Source organism: Aplysia californica, unplaced genomic scaffold (genome assembly GCF_000002075.1).
Source record: "Aplysia californica isolate F4 #8 unplaced genomic scaffold, AplCal3.0 scaffold00149, whole genome shotgun sequence".
Classification (NCBI taxonomy): domain Eukaryota; kingdom Metazoa; phylum Mollusca; class Gastropoda; order Aplysiida; family Aplysiidae; genus Aplysia; species Aplysia californica.
Window position 1 is genome coordinate 754,647 of NW_004797419.1, and position 11,350 is coordinate 765,996.

At 36.0% G+C, this 11,350-nt stretch overlaps 1 protein-coding gene across 1 annotated transcript in view; it reads right to left on the reverse strand.

Moving 5' to 3' along the window:
• Positions 1-9,842, reverse strand: part of LOC101852846 (radial spoke head 14 homolog) — a 21,001-nt gene extending 11,159 nt beyond the window's left edge. The window contains exons 1-3 of the mRNA XM_005097207.3: positions 9,722-9,842; positions 6,010-6,115; positions 3,722-3,808 (exon numbers count right to left, since the gene is read on the reverse strand). Of these exons, the coding sequence (XP_005097264.1) occupies positions 3,722-3,808; positions 6,010-6,115; positions 9,722-9,814 (286 nt within the window). The 5' untranslated portion in view covers positions 9,815-9,842. The remainder of the gene's footprint in view (positions 1-3,721; positions 3,809-6,009; positions 6,116-9,721) is intronic.
• Positions 9,843-11,350: the final 1,508 nt, after the last annotated feature.

Consider the following 11,350-nt stretch of genomic DNA (forward strand, 5'->3'; position numbering starts at 1 on the left):
AATCATGATCATCATCATCATCATCATCATCATCATCATCATCATCATCATCATCATCATCATCATCATCATCATCATCATCATCATCATCATCATTATCATCATCATCATCCAAGTGGCCCAAGATAACAAAGTACTTGGTTTATTATTGTTTCCTCATGGCTCTACTCAGAGTTATTCTAAACTCAGGAAGCACAAAGTAACTCTATCATGGGAATGGAATTAGCGTGAGAGTGATATTTTCAGAGAGAGTGAAAAAATCAGTACATTAAATGCAGCAGTGACCTAACAATCAAGCAACAATGGTTTTGAAAAACTAGTTACAGTACTAGATATTCGGGGGGGGGTAATAGAACTGTGATTATGAACAGCCAACAAAATGGTACAGGGATATAAATTTAATTTATACTCTTTACTCAATTATGAGTCAAATTAAGTAAAACTTTTTTTTGAATAACTTGAAAAAAATATGAGTCAAGATGCGGTGGAATCAGGCGCTCATCCATTTTTGAGGATGTGAAGTTATTGGTATCGTCTGAAAGCAGATTTATTTGCCTTGCTTCCAATGAAAAAAATATCTATTTATCTTGAATAAAACTCAAGATATTAGTGATAGAAGATAGTGAGGTCGCCTGGTTTCAGTGGTGACATTAGCAAGAACCGTACCAAAGTTTGGTAACTCCAATAGCTAAAGAGTCTTTGAAAACAGAAAAAAGACATATTTTGTGCCTTTAATCAATGTTTTTCAGTAAAATTCACATGGAATTTGTTTTTATATGGAAATAAAAGAGGTTGAGCCAAAAAATAAAAATTCTATAAAAATTCCAAACTGGCGGAAAAATGCCCGTTTCTCTGATTACGTTATTTTAATTAATTTCACCACACTGCCTCACATATGGCAATGGGTCCTCTTTGATTACAATGGGAAAGGGGGGAAGGTGGGGCTGCCAAAAGACGTTTTGGAGAGGCCTCAAATTCAAGAGAATGTGTCTGTGAGCATGCATTTCACAAATATATATATATATATCAGTCAGGAAGCCTTACCAATCCTCTGGGGGCATGATTGCATTTATGATGAAGGAAAAAGACTTTAAGGTAACATTTTGAGGGACAGGTTCAGAGGTTTTGAAATCTGCACATAGTTTAACTTTTCAGAAAGAACATGAAAAGGTTTGATAATAGTTTGAAAGTAAAATATGCAATGTTTGTAAACAATTTTTAATCTTTTACAACCCAGCTGACACAGTTTAGATCATTAAAAAAGCGAGCTGCTTGAACCTTGCTAGCCAAGAACAACTTTGGCTTTGTGGCATACAATATCCCAGCAGGCAGATGGAGGGATGCTTAGTAAAATAACTTCCCTATACACGAGAATCGAACTCCCATCTTTCAAACACATTAATAATGAGAGTAATCATTACTCTACAAATGTTGGGGAATAAATATGCATCATAATATGTACAATTATGTTATAATTTTGACAATTACTTTCATGGTATGGCATGACACTCTCTGTCTAAAAACAATGAATAATGATCACACGTAAATATATATCGGCCAGTTTCACTAAAATAACTGTCTTTTTATTGTTGCCCTTGTTCTGTTAATCAATGTAAAACAAGTTTTGGGGAGAATTGTATTAGGGAACAGACAGTCTGCTGTGAAGTATATTGCTTCTTTCAAATTCAAACATGAGATTATAGCTTTGCAACTTTTATGTTTCAGCAGAAACTGGACACCTGTAATTTTGCAAACAAGATTAACAATAAAAGGATGGTCTTACTCACACACACATACACTCACATGCAAAGACATATGCACACACACACACACACACACAAACACAAATACACACAAATACAAAATGCCCCCCCCCCCCCAAAAATACCCAACCCCACACACACAAGTGTATGTACACCCATACCCGAATGATTGCAGAACAGAGCACAGTGTAGGTACATTTTGTACAAAGCAAATATTTCATCAGAAGCACTGGTCCAGTGGTGGTGGGTGGAGCAAAATTTGGGTGGGGCTTAGGTAGCTTCCACTTCTTTACCACCAAATAGCAAGCAATAAGAACAAAACAGTGGTGATTTTTCTATACTCACGGTGAGCCGCGGCATTTTGAGAACCATTCAAACAAGAAGAGCAACCTTTGTTTTCCATTTCTTTTTTCTTAGTTAAATTTTTGTTGATGGTAGGGACAAAACTGTTTCACCTCCAAATTTAATTTAATTAATTATTATGTCATGAAAAAGTTGCCTTAACTCATTCGCTACGTATTATTTTCGGCTTGTGGACAAATTTTTTTGGGGGAGGGCGAATGAGATGATGACTAGTGGGCAGTTAAAAGGTCTTTGGGGCCATAAATTTAAATAAATATCAACGTATTATATACCAATATTTTCAGTATGGTTTGGAGAATACATCAGTAATGTTTATTTATGAATTTTTCAACTTTGGTTCCTGTAAGAGACGATTATATAACACAATTTTGATTGGATGCGGAAAAAATTTGAAAATAAAAAATTAATAATCTTTGGTGAAACTCAAAAAATATATTTGCACCTAGTCAAATGATACATCAAAATAACCATAAATGAATACAGAACTGGAAAATATTGAAAAGTTTGCAGTTATTTACCTACATTCCATAATATTTGTACATTTTTAACATAACATCCGATATTGAAAAAAAATAAAAAATTTTAATCTTGAAAAATGAGCACAAACAGAAAAAAACCCACTCGTATCTTATATGGAATTATTCAGAATTGCATACAGAATAAACCTATATGTCTTGAGTGGCACTTTTTGTGTAATTTCATCAAAAAGTAGTGATTTTGGGGAGAAAAAAATATTTTGACAATTTAGATCTAGAGCTAGACCTAGCACTAAAAAATATTGATTTCTCAATAACAGTGCATTGGCAATATGAGTCCAATCGTATCAATATTATAAAAAGGAGTCCTACATTTCTTTAGTGGGCAAAATAATGATAAATTTTGTTGTGTAAAATTACTAAGACTGGTGTCCAGGCTATAATTTTGGCATCGCGATAAAACAAAGTCGAATAAACTACGAAATCGCGTTTCAAAACTGAATCTAAATTTCCGGTTTTCAGTGGAAATGCTTGACCCGGAAGTCAACATTATATTATGACCTTTATTTTTTCCTGGATATGTGGATTGGAATAGAAACCAAGCTAAAATTGAAGATCGGTTCTCGAGCCGCCGGGACGGCTTAGCGTACTGACGGCACATTAGCCACGCCGCCCCCCATGGCTCGGCGTAGCGAATGAGTTAAGAGTAATTCGAGATGATTTATAACTGTTAAATCGCAGCGGAACAAACACAAACATGCACACACAGCACTTCAAACATATTGCTTCTATGAGCTGGATTAGGCCATGTAGTCGAGAACGTTGAACGCACCTAACAAAGAACCAACGAGCGCATAGATATCTGTGTCAGTGGTTCAAGCCCGTGAACCCTTCACTACCCACCGCCACTGACTGGTCTTTGAATAAATAATAACTTTGTCTCCTTTAAACTATTTCATCCAAAATGCACTCTACAATTAAATGTACTTTGGACAAAATAGTTCTGAGGAGACAAATTTATGACAAAAAAATTTATGGAACAAGTATTTGTAACGGGGGGGGGGTTCTAAACAGACAAAAACATTCCTAATCATATGCACAACAATACTGTGCACTCACCAGCCATGACAAAAAGACATTCAGTAGCTTTTTGGCGAACTGTTATATCGTCATCTTTCAGCAAGTTTTTCAAGCTGACTCCAATACCTGTCAAGTATATAAAATACTGTTATTAAAAAGCAGTTCAGCTACTGGTTTATAGCATTCATCAAAGTGTGTGTGTGTGTGTGTGTGTGTGTGTGTGTGCGCGTGTGTGTGTGTGCGTGTGTTTGTGTGTGTGAGTGTGTTTGCATGTGTGAGTGTGTGTGTGTGTGTGTATTTGTGTGTGTGTTTGTGTGTGTGTGTGTGTGTGTGTGTGTGTGTGTGTGTGTGTGTGTGTGTGTGTGTGTGTAAATGTCATATTTTGAGACAACTAATTAAAGCCAAGATAAGAACGTCTGTATAACATCACCAATTATGAGGCTTCTTTTTGAGCCAACAACTGCTCAAATCGCTACTTAATTCAAATATCTTATTAGAAAACTAAACATTACATTGCTTTGAAATCTCAGCTGTAAATTTCTATTCTATCAATTCATCAGTGAACAGTATACCCATAACACTAGAGCAATTTGTATACATTTTTATCTTCACTACAACCTAATCGGTGCTTACTAACAATGAGAATTCTTACAGCAAAGGCACCTGCTCACATATTATCAACTCCTAAAATATTTATAATGTCTCTTTGTGTTTAAAGAAAAATAGCTTTATTTTAGTGTAAAGCAAGTATGACTATTAGACCTGTGCATTGTCCTATAGGCATTTTTGATGGTGTCTGGCACAAAATCAAACTCCAAAATTTTGTCAAACCTGATAGGAACTCATCAACACGTTTAGGGCTTACAGTGCTAATAAGCGTATGGATTAGGAATTATATGAATAAAATAATTCTCATATTATTATACTACAGCCAAATCATTGCCTCTGTCTATTTTGGTCGATTGCACAGGATCTGTTTCAAAATCAATTTTTCTATATCTCAGGTAACATTTACACCTCTCTTTTAACAGCAAGTTTAACTGATTCCATCCATTCAGCCGCTGACAGCAGCTCAGGGTTTTTCCTCTGTTGCCATTCGACCGCTGTGGGCGGCTCAACGAAATCCAAGCAAAATTCGAAACGAATGTGCACTTTTTAACATAGTTTCTACTTATTAAGTTGTTGAAAGGAAGTAGAACTTGTAAACAAGCCTGGCCTCAATCTGTAAGCGCCAACATCAATCGAAACTCTGCGAAATTCTTGCAAAAATCATTGTTTTGTGGTCGCAATGCAGGCACGAAGTAAGGGTAAACAACATAATATGGAGCCTGGTGTAATAAAAAGGCCCTTCAGAGAGAAAAATTAAACTAAATTCGTGAAATTCTTGCATAAAAGTGTGCTAGAGAGATATCGCTACTATTTTGTGTTGATTCCAATGGATTATAAGGACTTGTAGAGCTGAGAAAATGCGGTAAGTCGAAATTTTCGAAGAGGTGTTGCGCAATTTAGTTTTCTCATTCGTTTTTGTCTGAGGGAAAATACAATACAAACAGGTCATAGGTCATTGTTATTGATATAAACAGATTCCTCTATTGATTTTCATCAGTTTCATATGACAATACATATAAGAGTAACTTAAAATTACAGCTTCACAGTAATGCACTAAATAGATGCACCCCAGGTCTAAAACTGAACAGGGAAAAATAATTCTGTCCAGAGCCTGAAAAAAGCATGGATGGAATCAGTTAATAATCGGGAATCTTCGGTTACCGAAGAAAAACCCGGAATAGCCTACCTCTACTCTACATCCTTTTGACAACTTAAAAAGGAGGAACTATGTGAAAAAGTGCGCATTTGTTCTGCATTTCGCTCGGATTTCATAGAGCCGTTCACAGCGGTTGAATGGAGGAAGCGGAAAAACTCAGAGCCGCTGTCAGCAGCCAAATGGACGGAATCAGTTAAAGGCCAGGAACCGTAGGAATTGGTTCCGAACCCAATTACTTTCATTATACTTGTAGAGCTGAGATAATGAGGTAAGTTGAAATTTTCGAAGATATGTTGAGCAAATTTTTTTTTCTCATTAGTTTTTGTCTGAGGGAAAATAGAATACAGTCAGAATATAGGTCATTGTAACTGATATGATCAGATTCCTCTATTTATTCCCATCAGTTTGGTATATCAAAATACATATTATGAGTAACTTAGAACCTCACAGTAATGCATTAAATAGATGCATCCCAGGTTAATAATTGAACAAGGAAAAATAACTCTGTCCAAAGCCTGAAAAAATCATGGATGGAATCAGTTAACAAATAATCAGAACTCACCATTCCTGAGCGCCTCAGCAATATGCTCTGGATCATGCAGGTGGTCACACAGAGACATCACAGCTCTTTGTCTCACTATGAGATTTTCATCATTCAGTTCACGATTCTAGAAATAAAAGTAAAAGTTTCTTCATGAGCACTGAACCTTAGGTTATTTAGTGAAAATTTATGAAATTAGTGGTACGTGCACTAAAATATTGTGGGGAACAGGGTAAAGACATCTAATTTTTGTGGTCAACTTACATTTTAGCCTCCTTCCTGCTGTAAAATAGGGCCATATAATATAGTTTGAGATCTCAACTTATAGGCCTAGGTGTCACGGCGCAATGGAATCAGGCGCTCGTCAATTTTTTGGCATGTCAAGAGATAATTAGTATCTTCTGAACGCTTGTTCATTTGCCTTGCTTTTAGGGAAACAAATACTCATCTATCTTGAATAGAAGTAGAAATATTAGCGATCCAAAGAGATGGGGTCTCCTGGCTTGAGTATTAAGATTAATGAGAAAATGGTCACCAAAGTTTGGGAACTTCAATGGCTTGGGAGTCTCTGAAAACTGAAAAATTCCATATTTTGTATTTCTAATCAACGGTTTTCAGTAAAATTCACATGGAAATGTGTTTCTATGTCGCCATAAAAGGTGTTGAGACAAAAAAACAAAAAATTTGATAAAAACGGCTAGACTGGTGGAAAAATGCCTGTTTTTTTTATTTTATAATTTTGCCTAGCGCCTGGTTTCACCATGAAGCCTCACATATATAATTATAGGCCGCGGCTATTCGGACTCGAGTCTGAATAGCCTCCCCTGGCTATTCGGACTCTAAACTCCAATGCGCATGCGCAATCAACGGGTGTACCGGACGCGAAGCGGACAGGCAATTCGACCTTGGCCTTCCTCAGTTTCTACAATCTGGCCAAAATTTTCGACACAAATTAAGAAAAGAATTAGTCTAGTGACATCAAAAGTGAACAACAGTTGCAAAATCTGAAATACTACACAACAAAGGCAAATACAGGGAAACGGCAATTTAATCTTTGATCATTAAAGCAGTCAAAAAAATGTTTCAGAACAACAAAAGATTATAACTCTATAGGTAGTCATTGGACGAGAAAGACAAAAATTATTGATCAATAGGAAGTCCAGTCAGGAATTAAGAAGAGAAAAGTTAAAACCCTTTCAAAGGGAACAAAAGTCAGTCGTTCAAAGTAACAGTGGTCTAAAGGAAAAGCTTTTCCAACAGCATACTTTATATGATGTTCAAACAAAATCAGGGCAATACAATACTGCGCATTGGAGTTTGAGTCCGAATAGCCACTTCGATAATTAGCCTATATTATATGTCCTAATAATATTAGGCAACGGTTATTGGTACAACAATGCGTACAACTCTAACTAGAGTTATTAGTACAATTGTACCAATAACCAGACAGAGTTATTCGTACAATTATTAGAAATTTGGAGGTTGACTGTAAAAATAAGCCAAAATCACTAGATCTTGTCATCCAATTGGTTCTCCCCTAGGTTGAGCATCATTGTAATAACTTTAACCAGGCCTAAATTGGTAGGCCTAAAAGGAAAAGTAGGCTAGATCTATACTTCTATTAAAATATAAGTAGATCTATAATTATGACTATTATTTATGTTTCTTTGTTTTTACACAAAACCATGAGTGGAAATCTTTGAAGTCAAAACAAACAATTATGGGAAAAAAATTGTTGGTCAGTCGGGGGAGGAGAGAGAAGAAGGAAAAAAAAACCTGGGATTTGAACCCACACTCATAATATATAGAATCTAATACTTCTTCATACGCAGACACGCTGTAGAATGAAGTAGAGAATTAAGCTTAACTCATTCGCTACACCGAGCCGTGGGGGGTGGCGCGGCTAAAGTGCCGTCAGTACGCTAAGCCGCCCCCGGCGGCTCGAGAACCAACGTTCAATTTTAGCTTGGTTTCTATTCCAATCCACATATCCATGTTAAAATAAAGGTCATAATATAAAGTTGACTTCCGGGTCAAGCACTTCCACCGAAAATCGGAAGTTTTGATTCAGTTTTGAAACACGATTTCGAAGTTTATACGACACTGTTTTATCGCGAAGCCCAAATATATAATAGCCCAGACACCAGTCTTAGTACTTTTACACAACAAAATGTATCATTATTTTGCTCACTAAAGAAGTGTAGATCTCTTCTTTATAATATTGATACTACTGGACTCAAATTGCCAGTGCACTGTAATTGAGAAATCAATATTTTTGAGTGCTAGATCTAGGCCTAGATCTAGATCTAAATAGTCAAAATATTTTTTTTTTCCCAAAATCACTACTTTTTGGTGAATTTACTCAAAAAGTACCACCCAAGACATGTATAGGTTTATTCCAAATGCAATTCTGAATGATTCCATATAAGATACGAGTGTTTTTACTTTTAAAGTTTATTTGTTTTCAATATCGGAGGTTATGATCCAAATGTACAAATATTATGGAATGTATGTAAATAACTGCTCATTTTTCAATATTTTCCTGTTCTATAAACAGTTATGGTTATTTTGATGTATAATTTATTTGACAAGGTGCAAACATTTTTTTTTTGTTTCGTCTGATATTTGTTGTTTTCAAATTTTATCTGCAGCCAATCACAATTGTGTTGCATAATCGCCTCTCACAGGAACTAAAGTTGGAAAATACTCAAATAAATAATACAGATGTATTCTACAAACTATACTGAAAATGTTGGTACATAATATGTTGATATTTATTTGAATTTATGGCCCCCAAGACCTGTGAACTGCGCACTAGTCATCATCTCATTTCGCCCTCCCGAAAAAAATTCGTCCACAAGCCGAAAATAATACGTAGCGAATGAGTTAAACTTTTACAGCACGGTTTCAACGCAACACACATTTCTAGATCTATCTAGAGTTTAGATCTAAATCTAATCTAGACTTTGTTGTTCTTTTTACATGGGGGGAACACCATCAATGAGGCGGCTGGCATCAAATCGGCAGATAAGGTCTGACGAAAAATTTAAACATTTCAGCAGGTGGAATATTTGAAACACTGATCTAGAATCTAGATTTCTAGATCTAGAATCTAGATCTTAAATTAGATCTGCTAAGACAGAACATGTAGGCAGTAGGCCTGTGAGCATAGATCTAGGCCTACTCCTACTATTGTACAGATACTTGTAGCACTTCGACGACTTCGTACAATTGTTGTGTGTACAACGTTGTACGGATAACTAGACAGAGTTGTTCGCACAATTGTTTGGTACAATATTGTACGGATAACTAGACAGAGCTGTTCGCACAATTGTTCGGTACAATATTGTACGGATAACTAGACAGAGTTGTTCGCACAATTGTACGGATAACCACTCCGTAATATTATGACTATGATGAAGATCATATGAAATTTCTCCGGTTGATAGTATAGCCTACAAGTTTAGATCTAAAACTTCAAGGTATTAACATGTGTATGATTTTGAAAATGTCATGATCATATTATTGATTGCATTTATACGTTTAGGCGTCGGTTTAGTAACGTAAAGTTTAGGTCTAGGCCGTTGCCGTAGCTTTAATTCTTGCCTTGAGTCTTGAGTTTGAGGTTGAAGTGTGAGTGAAGCACAATAGTTATATAGACCTATAAGGTAATAATATACAATTAGTGAACGATATAAACGTATTAAAATCAAATACAACACTGCACACTTACTAATCGTGGAATTGCACGATCTCCATATGCTAAAGGAGTTCTGGTTGGGTCGATGTTAGGTGGGTATTTCGCTGAGATGATGGTGCTCGCCATTTTGTAAATTGTAAATAGTGTCCATAACAACAGGAGCTACTAGATCTAATCTTTTCCGCATTTACGTATATAAGTGTGTTTGGAATTTATGAATAATTAGTTGAAAACCTTTTTCTTTTCAGGAAGTTGTTGACGTATTTGTACCAAATGCCCTTTTTGTTGTCAAAATACGTTTAAAAAAAGCATTCTACACTGAAGTAGGCTATTCAATTTATCAACAACAACCCGATGGGGGAAAAAAAGTTTATGTTTTCCACCGGAAATTGCTGGTGGTAGGCAAAATGAATCATGTCTCACAGAGGTTATAATAGTTCAACCTCTTTGTTTGTACAATATTTTTGTTCAAATAATAGACCTATAATATCTCTTTGGCTATTTGAGAAACCGATATATCTTCCAAGATATTAATATGTTGTGTCGAATACGGTTCATAAAAGCGATGGACATTGACAATTCAAACAAGGCGGCGAATTGACTTCACAACAAAGATTTGTAACTATTATAGAGTTGCCAGCCCTGCTCAGAAGAAAAAAAGAAGAAAAAAAAAACGATTGGGGAACGTCGTTGAGCAAAAAAAAACAACAACAGCAAAAACAACGGTACAACCTAAATTGATAAGGACTTTACTGAATTAAAATTAAATGAAATAAATCAAATTGGCCCTGGAATAACACAATATGGCGGAAAAGACGCGCAGCTCGCTCACTCGTATGATAAATTTATAATGGTATATCTTTATAAAAGAAAAAAATCAATCTTTCATTGGATTTCATTGTCAGAGATCAGGTAGTGTAATGAAAATGGGAGGCCCGGGAGAGGGGGAGAGGAGGATTTATTTGATATTCCAAATTATACGTAGGGCCTAATATAATATGGATTTGACAAACACCCATGCTCACCCAACGCTCACGTGTACATTCATAAACTTTTTTAAAAATCAAATCCTGTCACTTGCTAAAATCTATACATATACCCACAATTTTACGTTTTCAGGGAAAAACACAGTTGTTGACGATGTTTCTGCTGAACGGACGGGCGACAAAAGTGCATCTGTCAAACGCGGTTTGGTGTGAACACATATAGGGCCTAGAGGTAGGCCAAGTGAAGAGACATACATTTTATTTGTGCATTTTGTTGATCAGCCGCTATTGGTCGTCTACTGTCTGGCATTCCTGGTGGAAACGACGGGCTAAATTATGACTGTCAGCGACCGTGCGCATCGTCGAATGGAGCTCCGTGCGCTATTCTCATACGTTATGGAGCTCCTGTATCGTTCAATTTTTATTCCGAATCCAATGTGACACAGCCTGGACCGGGCTGGCAAAATCATAGACCTAACCCCCATAATATGGAAAAGTAATAATGGGAAGTCGTAAACAAACACAAACAAACAAACAAAGCGGGGGGAAAGGCAACTATGCAGGTGTTGACAGTTCAAAACAAACCATAAAGGACGCTTGGAAGATTGCTAAGAAGCACTATTTGCGATATCTGGTGTAATAATAATAATAATAATAATAATAATAATAATAATAA